At 46.6% G+C, this 15,626-nt stretch overlaps 1 protein-coding gene across 5 annotated transcripts in view; it reads right to left on the reverse strand.

Annotated features, from left to right (window-relative positions):
• The window catches only part of LOC139538548 (ras-associated and pleckstrin homology domains-containing protein 1-like), a 187,114-nt gene that overhangs the window by 58,028 nt on the left and 113,460 nt on the right, over positions 1-15,626 (reverse strand). For 4 of the 5 annotated variants that reach the window (XR_011667756.1, XR_011667757.1, XM_071340708.1 and 1 more), the window contains 2 exons: positions 14,842-15,437; positions 6,412-6,486 (listed from right to left, as the gene is read on the reverse strand). Coding sequence is in view for 3 of the 5 variants with exons in the window: in XM_071340708.1 (XP_071196809.1) it covers positions 6,412-6,486; positions 14,842-15,437 (671 nt within the window). In the remaining 2 variants the exon portion in view is untranslated. The remainder of the gene's footprint in view (positions 1-6,411; positions 6,487-14,841; positions 15,438-15,626) is intronic. The other variant, XM_071340710.1, reaches the window with a different exon arrangement.

The following is a 15,626-nucleotide window of genomic DNA, read 5'->3' on the forward strand; positions in this document are numbered from 1 at the left end:
AGCGAGAGAGAGAGGGAGCGAGAGAGGGAGGGAGCGAGAGAGAGGGAGAGAGAGAGGGAGCGAGAGAGAGAGGGAGCGAGAGAGAGAGGGAGCGAGAGAGGGAGGGAGCGAGAGAGAGGGAGAGAGAGAGAGAGCGAGAGAGAGAGGGAGCGAGAGAGAGAGGGAGCGAGAGAGAGAGGGAGGGAGCGAGAGAGGGAGCGAGAGAGGGAGCGAGCGAGAGAGGGAGCGAGAGAGGGAGCGAGCGAGAGAGGGAGCGAGAGAGGGAGCGAGCGAGAGAGGGAGCGAGAGAGGGAGCGAGCGAGAGAGGGAGCGAGAGAGGGAGCGAGAGAGGGAGCGAGCGAGAGAGGGAGCGAGAGAGGGAGCGAGAGAGGGAGCGAGAGAGGGAGCGAGAGAGGGATTATCAGGGGTTAAAGAAAACAAACATATACCATGAATGAAACTGAAGTCGATCTCAGATCTGGTTAAAAAACATTTGGCCGTACTGTACTGGAGGAACTAGTACCGTCTGGAGGAACTGGTACTGTTCTAGAGGAACTAGTACTGTCTGGAGGAACTAGTACCGTCTGGAGGAACTAGTACCGTCTGGAGGAACTAGTACCGTCTGGAGGAACTAGTACCGTCTGGAGGAACTAGTACCGTCTGGAGGAACTAGTACCGTCTGGAGGAACTAGTACCGTCTGGGGGAACTAGTACCGTCTGGGGGAACTAGTAGTACCGTCTGGAGGAACTAGTACCGTCTGGAGGAACTAGCACCGTCTGGAGGAACTAGCACCGTCTGGAGGAACTAGCACCGTCTGGAGGAACTAGCACCGTCTGGAGGAACTAGCACCGTCTGGAGGAACTAGCACCGTCTGGAGGAACTAGTACCGTCTGGAGGAACTAGTACCGTCTGGAGGAACTAGTACTGTCTGGAGGAACTAGTACAGCTCATGGTCTGTAGAAGTCATCATTACACCTTCACATGATGACTAGTCTAGATACGCTATTATAATCCTGCTCTATAGCAGGGGGTCCTCCTCCCAAAGGGGTTTTAAAGGAACTCAATCCGGCTTTAAAAACCTTCTTCCTGACAGGTATAATAGTAGAATGCACAAGGTGCACATTTCTAAATGAGGTATGACATCAGTTCCTCTTGTCATGTCAGTCATTACTTCTTGGAATCCAAGATGGCGTAGCAGTCAGATGTCCTTTGTCCTCGTCCTGTCCCGTGTATATATTTTTTATATATTTTTCTTCGCATTTCTTTTTATATATATATTTTTTCTTCTTAAAAACTCAACTTCAAAACACTCTCCTGCAACCTACCTCACCAAATGTGGTGCGGATGTGTTTTTTTTCTCCTCAAAGGTATTATTCACCTCGTATCCGAAATCTACAACAGAAGCTAGCCAGAAGTTAGCCAGCTCACAAGCTAACGTGAGTAGTTCAGCTAACCACAGCTAGCGCTTATCAGCTATCCTTTAGCTCGGAAAACTATTGCCATTTTTGTACAACGCGACTCAGACCAGAGCATACCAGACCTATTTTCTCTCCATATCCCCGGATTTTTACCGCAAGCTCTGGACATTTACACCTGGATCTTGCAGCTAACTAGCTGCTATCCGAGTGACTATTGGCTAACATCAATTCCGGAGCAAACACCAATTATCCCGGAGCTAGCCAGCTGAAGAGTTCCATCAGCCACTCCTGGGCTACAATCACCTATCCGGACCCGTTTTACTGCCGATGCGGAGCCCCACCGGGCCTTCACGACTGGGATACCGACGTTATCTGCCCGAGGGAGTTATTCAACTGGCCCCTCCATCGCGACGTAACCTGAACGCCCATATGCTAACTGCGGCCCGCTAATCGTTAGCTGTCTTGAGCATATCGGCTGCTATCTGAACAGGTCTATCGAACAATCTTACGCCGCGGGCTAGCTTAGTGGAGGCCTCACTGCTCCATCTACGGCTGCCCCCTGGACACTATGATCACTTGGCTACATAGCTGATGCTTGCTTGACTGTCCATTAATTCACGGTACTCCATTCCGTTTATTTGTGTTTTATCTGTCGGCTCTGTGCTTTAACTCAGGATCTGTGTGTAGTTAATCCGACCCTCTCTGCCTAGCCGTCGCCATTTTTACCTGCTGCTGCTGTGTTAACTGACTAGCTGCTGTTATCTCACCTGTTGTTTTAGCTAGCTCTCCCAATCAAGACCTGCAATCACTTTATGCCTTATTGTATGTCTCCCTCAAATATCAATATGCCTTGCATACTGCTGTTCAGGCTAGTTATCATTGTTTTGGTTTGCAATGGACCCCGTAGTTCCACTCTCCGTACCTCCGATACCTCCTTTGTCCCACCCCCCACACATGCGGTGACCTCACCCATTGAGACCAGCATGTCCAGAGATACAACCTCTCTTATCATCACCCAGTGCCTGGGCTTGCCTCCGCTGTACCCACGCCCCACCATACCCCTGTCTGCACATTATGCCCAGAATCTATTCTACCACGCCCATAAATCTGCTCCTTTTATTCTTTGTCCCCAACGCTCTAGGCGACCAGTTTTGATAGCCTTTAGCCGCACCCTCATCCTACTACTCCTCTGTTCCTCGGGTGATGTGGAGGTAAACCCAGGCCCTGCATGTCCCCAGTCACCCTCATTTGTTGACTTCTGTGATCGAAAAAGCCTTGGCCTCATGCATGTCAACATCAGAAGCCTCCTCCCTAAGTTTGCCTTACTCACCGCTTTAGCACACTCTGCCAACCCTGATGTCCTTGCCGTGTCCGAATCCTGGCTTAGGAAGGCCACCAAAAATTCTGAGATTTCCATACCCAACTATAACACTTTCCGTCAAGATAGAACTGCCAAAGGGGGAGGAGTTGCAATCTACTGCAGAGATAGCCTGCAAAGTTCTGTCATACTTTCCAGGTCTATGCCCAAACAGTTCGAACTTCTAATTTTAAAAATTAATCTCTCCAGAAATAAGTCTCTCACTGTTGCCGCCTGCTACCGACCCCCCTCAGCTCCCAGCTGTGCCCTGGACACCATCTGTGAATTGATCGCTCCCCATCTAGCTTCAGAGTTTGTTCTGTTAGGTGACCTAAACTGGGATATGCTTAACACCCCGGCAGTCCTACAATCCAAGCTTGATGCCCTCAATCTCACACAAATCATCAAGGAACCCACCAGGTACAACCCTAAATCCGTAAACATGGGCACCCTAATAGACATTATCCTGACCAACCTGCCCTCCAAATACACCTCTGCTGTCTTCAATCAAGATCTCAGTGATCACTGCCTCATTGCCTGTATCCGCCACGGGTCCGCGGTCAAACGACCACCCCTCATCACTGTCAAACGCTCCCTAAAACACTTCTGCGAGCAGGCCTTTCTAATCGACCTGGCCCGGGTACCCTGGAAGGATATTGACCTCATCCCGTCAGTTGAGGATGCCTGGTCATTCTTTAAATGTTACTTCCTCACCATATTAGACAAGCATGCTCCGTTCAAAAAATGCAGAACCAAGAACAGATATAGCCCTTGGTTCACTCCAGACCTGACTGCCCTCGACCAGCACAAAAACATCCTGTGGCGAACTGCAATAGCATCGAAGAGCCCCCGCGATATGCAACTGTTCAGGGAAGTCAGGAACCAATACACGCAGTCAGTCAGGAAAGCAAAGGCCAGCTTTTTCAAGCAGAAATTTGCATCCTGTAGCTCTAACTCCAAAAAGTTCTGGGATACTGTAAAGTCCATGGAGAACAAGAGCACCTCCTCCCAGCTGCCCACTGCACTGAGGCTAGGTAACACGGTCACCACCGATAAATCCGTGATAATCGAAGACTTCAACAAGCATTTCTCAATGGCTGGCCATGCCTTCCTCCTGGCGACTCCAACCTTGGCCAACAGCCCCGCCCCCTCCGCTGCTACTCGCCCAAGCCTCCCCAGCTTCTCCTTTACCCAAATCCAGATAGCAGATGTTCTGAAAGAGCTGGAAAACCTGGACCCATACAAATCAGCTGGGCTTGACAATCTGGACCCCCTATTTCTGAAACTGTCCGCCGCCATTGTCGCACCCCCTATCACCAGCCTGTTCAACCTCTCCTTCGTATCATCTGAGATCCCCAAGGATTGGAAAGCTGCCGCGGTCATCCCCCTCTTCAAAGGGGGAGACACCCTGGACCCAAACTGTTACAGACCTATATCCATCCTGCCCTGCCTATCTAAGGTCTTCGAAAGCCAAGTCAACAAACAGATCACTGACCATCTCGAATCCCACCGTACCTTCTCCGCTGTGCAATCCGGTTTCCGAGCCGGTCATGGGTGCACCTCAGCCACGCTCAAGGTACTAAACGATATCATAACCGCCATCGATAAAAGACATTACTGTGCAGCCGTCTTCATCGACCTGGCCAAGGCTTTCGACTCTGTCAATCACCATATTCTTATCGGCAGACTCAGTAGCCTCGGTTTTTCTAATGACTGCCTTGCCTGGTTCACCAACTACTTTGCAGACAGAGTTCAGTGTGTCAAATCGGAGGGCATGTTGTCCGGTCCTCTGGCAGTCTCTATGGGGGTACCACAGGGTTCAATTCTCGGGCCGACTCTTTTCTCTGTATACATCAATGATGTTGCTCTTGCTGCGGGCGATTCCCTGATCCACCTCTACGCAGACGACACCATTCTATATACTTCCGGCCCTTCCTTGGACACTGTACTATCTAACCTCCAAACGAGCTTCAATGCCATACAACACTCCTTCCGTGGCCTCCAACTGCTCTTAAACGCTAGTAAAACCAAATGCATGCTTTTCAACCGTTCGCTGCCTGCACCCGCACGCCCGACTAGCATCACCACCCTGGACGGTTCCGACCTAGAATATGTGGACATCTATAAGTACCTAGGTGTCTGGCTAGACTGCAAACTCTCCTTCCAGACTCATATCAAACATCTCCAATCCAAAATCAAAGCAAGAATCGGCTTTCTATTCCGCAACAAAGCCTCCTTCACTCACGCCGCCAAACTTACCCTAGTAAAACTGACTATCCTACCGATCCTCGACTTCGGCGATGTCATCTACAAAATAGCTTCCAATACTCTACTCAGCAAACTGGATGCAGTTTATCACAGTGCCATTCGTTTTGTTACTAAAGCACCTTATACGACCCACCACTGCGACCTGTATGCCCTAGTCGGCTGGCCCTCGCTACATGTTCGTCGTCAGACCCACTGGCTCCAGGTCATCTACAAGGCTATGCTAGGTAAAGTGCCGCCTTATCTCAGTTCACTGGTCACGATGGCTACACCCACCCGCAACACACGCTCCAGCAGGTGTATCTCACTGATCATCCCTAAAGCCAAAACCTCATTTGGACGCCTTTCCTTCCAGTTCTCTGCTGCCTGCGACTGGAACGAATTGCAAAAATCTCTGAAGTTGGAGACTTTTATCTCCCTCAACAACTTTAAAAATCTGCTATCCGAGCAGCTAACCGATCGCTGCAGCTGTACATAGTCCATCTGTAAACTACCCACCCAATTTACCTACCTCACCCCCCATACTGCTTTTATTTATTTACTTTTCTGCTCTTTTGCACACCAGTATCTCTTCTTGCACATGATCATCTGATGATTTATCACTCCAGTGTTAATCTGCTAAATTGTAATTATTCGATTTATTGCCTACCTCATGCCTTTTGCACACATTGTATATAGATTCTCTTTTTTTTTCTACCATGTTATTGACTTGTTTATTGTTTACTCCATGTGTAACTCTGTGTTGTCTGTTCACACTGCTATGCTTTATCTTGGCCAGGTCGCAGTTGCAAATGAGAACTTGTTCTCAACTAGCCTACCTGGTTAAATAAAGGTGAAATAAAAAATAAAATAAAAAATTACAGACCTTAGAGAGATATTTATAACTTGTTAGAAGTTAAGCCCATAGATAGTTGAATACATGAATAAACATTAGACATGGCAACATGTATAAAAATCGCAAGAAAATTAGCTTTAAAAAATGTTCTTTGCGCCCCATGACAAAATTGTGTAGAATTGCAGGAAATAAGCTTTAAACCTCCGCCAACACGATGAACGTGAACAGTTTGTGTCACGAACGGTGCTTGTTCCCATAGAAATAGACGTGGTGCGGGGGTCAGGGGTCGGGGGTCAGGGGTCAGGCGGGATGTTCACCAATGCTGGAAGGGGGACCCCAAGAGAAAAAAGTTTTGGAACTTCTAGGAAATACTAGTGTATAGAACTATCTTAACCTATAGAAAATAAACACCGTCTATTAACAACCAGAGGATATGACATCACGAGAGGGAGAGGGGTTCATTGTTGCATGAAGGGTGTGGTTAAAAAGCCACCAATGAGAGAATAGCTTGATTGCATGCAGGACGAAGAGACAAGCGAAGGAGAAAGAGAGTCACCTTGGTCAGCAAGTGAGAGGGTTTCCCGGCTATATTTTTCAGAATCAGGGAGGTTTCCCTGTCCAGATAGGAGTGCTTGGAGCAGAACGGAGAGAGAGAGAGAAGAAGAAGAAGAGACAAGAAACATTAATGAAATCAGTGATTGGCAATGAACAAATTGTGCATTTGATATCAGTTGTGAAAGCATAGAAAAATGTGATCTAAGATAAAGAAGTAGAAGGATCAGGATCAGAAAGAAGTAGATCAGAATCATTGTAACACAGTAGTGGAATAAAATACCAGTGTGCCATTTGTTAATTTAACTCAATCTGTTGTCATACAGTAAGAGACCCAGAGCTCTAAATTAACAAATCAAACTCAACAATTGTAATCTTGGCGCTCTAACGCAAATGGTAAATCTTAGCGCTACAGATCCAGAGACGTGTCAAACACTTTTTACTATTTTCACTGTGGAAATTACGAGTGCAACAGCTGGTGGTACGAAAGGGGCGGAGTTTTGATGAATAAATGCATTGTAAGTGTGACGACGGCTTGGCCAATCAACCCATTCCATGGCTTGATACTGCATGCCATTTTCTCCCAGTTCTGTTATTGACAGGTCTTTGCGTTGTAATCAAGTGGCACGGAATATTCTCTTTCTAGTCCATTGTGGATTGATAGTTTGTTAAATAGTAGCTACAGTAACGAGTGACGGCAACCGCGGAGAACAAAAAAACGGTTTGCTCAATATGTTTGTCAACATTGTTGTAATTGGCTTCAACAACTATAGACCTTTACGCATCACACTTCTCCTGAAATAAATAATACTACTAGGCTGAGTATTATCTAGATCCTGGACGATGAGGAGGCATATGAGCTTCCCTGAGATTCGGTTGTGCAAAGCCAGTTTCATCAGGTGTCCCGGATGGCTGGTCTCAGACGATCCCCGCAGGGGGAAGAAGCCAGATGTCCTAGGTTGGCACGGTTACACGTCATCTGCGGTTGTGAGTACTGCCAAAATTCTCTAAAGCAACATTTGAGATCGGTTTATGGTATAGAAATTCTCTGGCAACAACACGACGAGGAGGAAGAGGATGATCTGAAGTCAGAACAACAATAGTGTAATGATGAGCGTGTCATGGCAGCGTTGGTGCTCATGTGAATCATTTGACCGTGCGCCTTGCGGGTTTGATACCGTTCTTTTTCACGTTTTAATTTGTAAAAATGAATCTGTTACGTGACTGTTTTATTTAACATATATATCTCTATTACTAATCACATGTATTGTAAGAGAAACTAAAAACGTGTTGCAGTAGGCCTTTAGAATCACGCCAATAATATCCTTCGACTCGATCCAAGTTGATGAGCGAGGGGGGAAACTAAACTAATTTCACACATAATAAAAGACAGCCTAAAGACAAGATTAAATTGACGATAGTCTGATGACATTATCAGCGGTCAGATTTACAAGATGCTCCCCATCTCTTCATGGAAAGGAGCGTCACTGTATCAAATCCTCCTTCAGAGTCACATGCAGGTAAAACATCGTGATTTCTACATCGTTTCGGAAAGATCAAATTCTGCAGTTTCTATGACACTTACCTTTGTCAAATAACTCAACATTCAAGAGGGGCATTTATTTCCAAATTTTACAGGAATATCTCCACTGTCCCTGCATTCAGTACATGGCCACTCCACTGTCCACATGGCCACTCCACTGTCCCTGTATTCAGCACATGGCCACTCCACTGTCCCTGTATTCAGCACATGGCCACTCCACTGTCCCTGTATTCAGCACATGGCCACTCCACTGTCCCTGTATTCAGTACATGGCCACTCCACTGTCCCTGTATTCAGTACATGGCCACTCCACTGTCCCTGTATTCAGTACATGGCCACTCCACTGTCCCTGTATTCAGCACATGGCCACTCCACTGTCCCTGCATTCAGCACATGACCACTCCACTGTCCCTGTATTCAGTACATGACCACTCCACTGTCCCTGTATTCAGTACATGACCACTCCACTGTCCCTGCATTCAGTACATGACCACTCCACTGTCCCTGTATTCAGTACATGGCCACTCCACTGTCCCTGCATTCAGCACATGACCACTCCACTGTCCCTGTATTCAGTACATGACCACTCCACTGTCCCTGCATTCAGTACATGACCACTCCACTGTCCCTGTATTCAGTACATGGCCACTCCACTGTCCCTGCATTCAGTACATGGCCACTCCACTGTCCCTGCATTCAGCACATGACCACTCCACTGTCCCTGTATTCAGCACATGGCCACTCCACTGTCCCTGCATTCAGTACATGGCCACTCCACTGTCCCTGCATTCAGTACATGGCCACTCCACTGTCCACATGGCCACTCCACTGTCCCTGTATTCAGCACATGGCCACTCCACTGTCCCTGTATTCAGCACATGGCCACTCCACTGTCCCTGCATTCAGCACATGACCACTCCACTGTCCACATGGCCACTCCACTGTCCCTGTATTCAGCACATGGCCACTCCACTGTCCCTGTATTCAGCACATGGCCACTCCACTGTCCCTGCATTCAGCACATGACCACTCCACTGTCCCTGCATTCAGCACATGACCACTCCACTGTCCCTGTATTCAGCACATGGCCACTCCACTGTCCCTGCATTCAGCACATGACCACTCCACTGTCCCTGTATTCAGTACATGACCACTCCACTGTCCCTGTATTCAGTACATGACCACTCCACTGTCCCTGCATTCAGTACATGACCACTCCACTGTCCCTGTATTCAGTACATGGCCACTCCACTGTCCCTGCATTCAGCACATGACCACTCCACTGTCCCTGTATTCAGTACATGACCACTCCACTGTCCCTGTATTCAGTACATGACCACTCCACTGTCCCTGTATTCAGTACATGGCCACTCCACTGTCCCTGCATTCAGTACATGGCCACTCCACTGTCCCTGCATTCAGCACATGACCACTCCACTGTCCCTGTATTCAGCACATGGCCACTCCACTGTCCCTGCATTCAGTACATGGCCCCTCCACTGTCCCTGCATTCAGTACATGGCCCCTCCACTGTCCCTGCATTCAGTACATGGCCCCTCCACTGTCCCTGCATTCAGTACATGGCCCCTCCACTGTCCCTGCATTCAGTACATGGCCACTCCACTGTCCCTGCATTCAGTACATGGCCCCTCCACTGTCCCTGCATTCAGTACATGGCCACTCCACTGTCCCTGCATTCAGCACATGGCCACTCCACTGTCCCTGTATTCAGCACATGACCACTCCACTGTCCACATGGCCACTCCACTGTCCCTGTATTCAGCACATGGCCACTCCACTGTCCCTGTATTCAGCACATGACCACTCCACTGTCCACATGGCCACTCCACTGTCCCTGTATTCAGTACATGGCCAGTCCACTGTCCCTGTATTCAGTACATGGCCACTCCACTGTCCCTGTATTCAGTACATGACCACTCCACTGTCCCTGTATTCAGTACATGGCCACTCCACTGTCCCTGTATTCAGTACATGACCACTCCACTGTCCCTGTATTCAGTACATGGCCACTCCACTGTCCCTGTATTCAGTACATGACCACTCCACTGTCCCTGTATTCAGTACATGGCCACTCCACTGTCCCTGCATTCAGTACATGGCCACTCCACTGTCCCTGCATTCAGTACATGGCCCCTCCACTGTCCCTGCATTCAGTACATGGCCCCTCCACTGTCCCTGCATTCAGTACATGGCCCCTCCACTGTCCCTGCATTCAGTACATGGCCACTCCACTGTCCCTGCATTCAGTACATGGCCCCTCCACTGTCCCTGCATTCAGTACATGGCCACTCCACTGTCCCTGCATTCAGTACATGGCCACTCCACTGTCCCTGCATTCAGTACATGGCCACTCCACTGTCCCTGCATTCAGTACATGGCCACTCCACTGTCCCTGTATTCAGCACATGGCCACTCCACTGTCCCTGTATTCAGCACATGGCCACTCCACTGTCCACTCCACTGTCCCTGCATTCAGCACATGGCCACTCCACTGTTCACTCCACTGTCCCTACATTCAGCACATGGCCACTGAAGATTATCAAGGGTAAGCGATTAATTTTATTGCTTTTCTTACTTTCGTGACCAAGCTAACCAAGCTAATATAAGGCTAAGCTGTTATAGCATTGAAAGCTACACTCACAAATGCTTGGATTTCTTTCGCTGTAAAGTATATTTTCAAAATCTGACACGATAGGTGGATTAACAACAAGCTAAGCTGTGTTTTGGTATATTTCACTTGTGATTGCATGATTATAAATATTTTTAGTAATATTTATGCATTTGGCGCTCTGCAATTCTAGCGGTTGTTTAGGAAAGTGATCCCGTAAAAGGGATCCGTAGAGCAGAGAAGTTAAATGTGAGAGTTGGTGAAGCGGGAGAACTTCCTGCAGACTTCTCCTTTAAAACACTTTCTCTGTTCAGAGAATCACACTCTCTACATAGACTAGACCATCTCTGTTCAGAGAATCACACTCTCTACATAGACTAGAACATCTCTGTTCAGAGAATCACACTCTCTACATAGACCAGAACATCTCTGTTCAGAGAATCACACTCTCTACATAGACCAGACCATCTCTGTTCAGAGAATCACACTCTCTACACAGACTAGACCATCTCTGTTCAGAGAATCACACTCTCTACACAGACTAGACCATCTCTGTTCAGAGAATCACACTCTCTACACAGACTAGACCATCTCTGTTCAGAGAATCACACTCTCTACACAGACTAGACCATCTCTGTTCAGAGAATCACACTCTCTACACAGACTAGACCATCTCTGTTCAGAGAATCACACTCTCTACACAGACTAGACCATCTCTGTTCAGAGAATCACACTCTCTACACAGACTAGACCATCTCTGTTCAGAGAATCACACTCTCTACACAGACTAGACCATCTCTGTTCAGAGAATCACACTCTCTACACAGACTAGACCATCTCTGTTCAGAGAATCACACTCTAGAGACTAGACCATCTCTGTTCAGAGAATCACACTCTCTACATAGACAAGACCATCTCTGTTCAGAGAATCACACTCTCTACATAGACTAGACCATGTTTATTCTAAATATTTTTCTGTCGTAGATTAAATATTACATTTGGGTGAGATTACTAAAGATTAGACAGACAGACCTTTATAAACGACCCAGTCACTAAAGCAGGAGGAGCTAAACGAACTGCTGATCCCTAAACTTTGGAAAAATTAAACAATCAATTCCCTCTCAGCAGTTTTACAGCTCTCTCTCTGTGTCCTAAATGGCCCCCTATTCCCTATATAGTGCACTGCATGGCCCCCTGTTCCCTATATAGTACACTGTATGGCCCCCTATTCCCTATATAGTGCACTGCATGGCCCCCTATTCCCTATATAGTACACTGTATGGCACAACATTCCCTACATGGTGCTCTGGTCGACAATAGAGAGCTATATAGGGAATGGGGTGCCATTTTGGATGCATTCTCTCTCTGGCAGTCAGTCTGGCAGTCAGTCAGTCTGGCAGTCAGTCAGTCTGGCAGTCAGTCAGTCTGGCAGTCAGTCTGGCAGCTTCAAATCAGTGAACCCAGTTTAATCTGCACATTTGGAGCCCTCTCCATCCCTCCCTGATGGATGGAGGAATGGATGGAGAAAAATAAATCCCTTACTGTGCAGAAACACAGTAAATATGTAAATATATTGTAAATATTTATCTTCCCTTTTGTACTTTAACTATTTGCACATTGTTACAACACTGTATATATACATAATATGACATTTGAAATGTCTTTATTCTTTTGGAACTTCTGTGAGTGTAATGTTTACTGTTCATTTTTATTGTTTATTTCACTTTTGTTTATTATCCATTTCACTTCCTTTGGCAATGTAAACATATGTTTCCCATGTCAATAAAGCCCCTTGAATTGAAATTAAATTGCGAGAAAGAAAAGTCTCTGGATTTTTATGTCTTTAAAAAAAATGTTTCGACAAATTGTGGTGGAAATGATTTCTTGCACAATTGTTGATCATGTCGAGGTAAATTTGAGATGACATGTTGTGTGGTCCTCCCACTACGACTCAGGAAAGCATGTAGTTTATTAGGCTACATATGAAATAAATGATGATGAACTTCACAGGGTGGTGGAAGTGCACGGTGATGAGCTTGATGCTCCTTAACAATAAATATTGAGGGTCTTAAATTTGTTCGCTAGTGACATTGAGATCGGTGCTTAGCTGCCAATTTACAAATACAAATGATCTTGCTCTCATCCATCTCATCATATAAACCTAGAATCATATAACTTTATCAGCAAATTTTGTCTAGAGAACATGCGAAAAAACCTGAAACCTGATTGGGCGTTAAAAATGCAATGGAAACATATTGAACTTACAAGTTTTAGAACACCTACTCATTCAAGGGTTTTTCTTAATTTTTTTACTATTTTCTACATTGTAGAATAATAGTGAAGACATCAAACCTATGAAATAACACATATGGAATCATGTAGTAACCAAATAAAGTGTTTTATATTTGAGATTCTTCAAAGTAACCACCCTTTGCCTTGATGACAGCTTTGCACACTCTTGGCATTCTCTCAACCAGCTTCATGAGGTAGTCATCTGGAATGCATTTAAATTAACAGGTGCGCCTTCTTAAAAGTACATTTGTGGAATTTCTTTCCTCCTTAATGCATTTGAGCCAATCAGTTGTGTTGTGACAAGTTAGGGGTGGTATACAGAAGATAGCCCTATTTGGTAAAAGACCAAGTCCATATTATGGCAAGAACAGTTCAAATAAGCAAAAAGAAACGACAGTCCATCATCACTTTAAGACATGAAGGTCAGTCAATACGGTACATTTCAATAACTTTGAAAGTTTCTTCAAGTGCAGTCGCAAAAATCATCAAGATCGATGATGAAACTGGCTCTCATGAGGACCGCCACAGGAAAGGAAGACCCAGAGCTCATTAGAGTTAACTGCACCTCAGATTGCAGCCCAAATAAATGCTTCAGAGTTCAAGTAACAGACATCTCAACAGCAACTGTTCAGAGGAGACAGGTCTTCATGGTCGAATTGCTGCAAAGAAACCACTACTAAAGGACACCAATAAGCAGAAGACATTAGACCGGTGGAAATCTGTCTTTTGGTCTGATGAGCCCAAATTTGAGAGTTTTGGTTCCAACCGCCGTGTCTTTGTGAGACGCAGAGTAGGTGAACGAATGATCTCCACATGTGTGGTTACCACCGTGAAACATGGAGGAGGTGGTGTGGTGGTGCTTTGCTGGTGTCACTGTCTGTGATTTATTTAGAATTCAAGGCACACTTAACCAGCATGGCTACCACAGCATTCTGCAACGATACGCCAACCCATCTGGTTTGAGCTTAGTGGGACTATCATTTATTTTTCAACAGAACAATGACCCAACACACCTCCAGGCTGTGTAAGAGCTACTTGACTAAGGAGAGTAATGGAGTGCTGCATCAGATGACCTGGCTTAAACAATCACCCGACCTCAACCCAATAGAGATGGTTTGGGATGAGAGTGAAGGAAAATAAGCCAACAAGTGCTCAGCATATGGGAACTCCTTGAAGACTGTTGGGAAAGCATTCCTCATGAAGCTGGTTGAGAGAATGCCAAGAGTGTGCAAAGCTGTCATCAAGGCAAAGGGTGGCTACTTCGAAGAATCTAATCTAAAATATATTTGTTTAACACTTTTTTGGTAACTACATTATTCCATATGTGTTATTTCATAGTTGTGATGTTTTCACTATTATTCTACAATGTAGAAAAGAGTAAAAAATACATGTAAAAAAAACCTTGAATGAGAAGGTGAGTCCAAACTTTTGACTGGTGCTGTATGTTGTTTTATTTAGTAAGCGCAAAAGTGGTTTTCATTATTACATCATCACGAACAGCCTTTTATCCAACAAAAAGTACAATTTGAAGGAAACATCTCTCGTGGGAAAATCTGCATATTTTATTGAATGGAAACATAGCTAGTGTGGCATCTCCTTTCCCCTGCAGTGCTCACACACTCTCCACACGGCGACATGTGAGATGGAGGTGTACCATATTAATCCCCAAAGGGAAATTAGTTAATCTAACAGCCGCATTCAATTGTTGTCAAGCTACTTCATCCATAAACAACCTGACACCTACTTCATAACCCTATACCACTAGTGTAGTTAAAGTAGCTTCATTTCTGTCATGGTCCTTCGAGCCGTAAAGCAGTGAGGTAAACCTGTAAATGTATCACTAGATAGAAAAGCAGTGAGGTCAACCTGTAAATGTATCACTAGATAGAAAAGCAGTGAGGTCAACCTGTAAATTCAGGTCAGTACTTATTTAGTGTGTATGGATGAGATTTAGGGCATGTGCAGCCTACCTCGGTGTTGCCCGGAGGGCCCTGATTGGGTCCCTGTTGTGTAGGCGTGACCCCGTCCTGTTCCGAGGGCCTATCCAGAGAATCCATGCTGCTGGCCGACGCAGAGTTCACCGACGACCGAGACGAGAGGGAGAAAGACAGGGCCTCGTGTTCGCTGACCGTCCCCACCGAGCCTGTCCGGCGGTGTGTGTGGTGGTGGGAGGCGGGCCTCCTCATGGTGGAGCTGGAAGAGGCGCTGGCCAGGGAGTGGGAGCTCTGTCTAGCAGCCTCGTCCATACTGAGAGACGCCTGCTCCAGCTGGGCCGTGATATCATCCAGGGACAGGTTGGAAGCCATGGGGCGCCCGTGGCGAGCTGCCACCGTAGAGGCCGGTGAGGCCCGGGTACTGGAGGAGGTACTGTCCCCGCTGCTGGAGGTGCCTCCTCCACTACCTCCAGCTCCACCGTGCCCCTTGGCACTGCTGCTGCGCCCGGCGGTGGGTTTTTGGCGGAGCTTGGCGTTTGGCTTGCCGATGGTGGTTAGCTCCTGCTCTATGGAACACAGGTCTGCCATCAGGGAATCCAGGTCTACATTGTCTCCACCCTGGTTGAGAGCCTCTGGAAGAGGAGGAAATCAAAACACAGTCATTGGTCTTGTTCAGAACGACAACAGCTACAGATTTTCTCTAATGATTTTGCCTCGTGGTAGCATGCAAAGGGAGAACGTAATAGGACCAGGAATGGACCCCTGGGGGACTCCACAGCTGATGTCGTCCCTGACACATGGTCCCCCTAGGCTTTAATAAA

The sequence above is a fragment of the Salvelinus alpinus genome, chromosome 14 (assembly GCF_045679555.1).
Source record: "Salvelinus alpinus chromosome 14, SLU_Salpinus.1, whole genome shotgun sequence".
Lineage (NCBI taxonomy): Eukaryota > Metazoa > Chordata > Actinopteri > Salmoniformes > Salmonidae > Salvelinus > Salvelinus alpinus.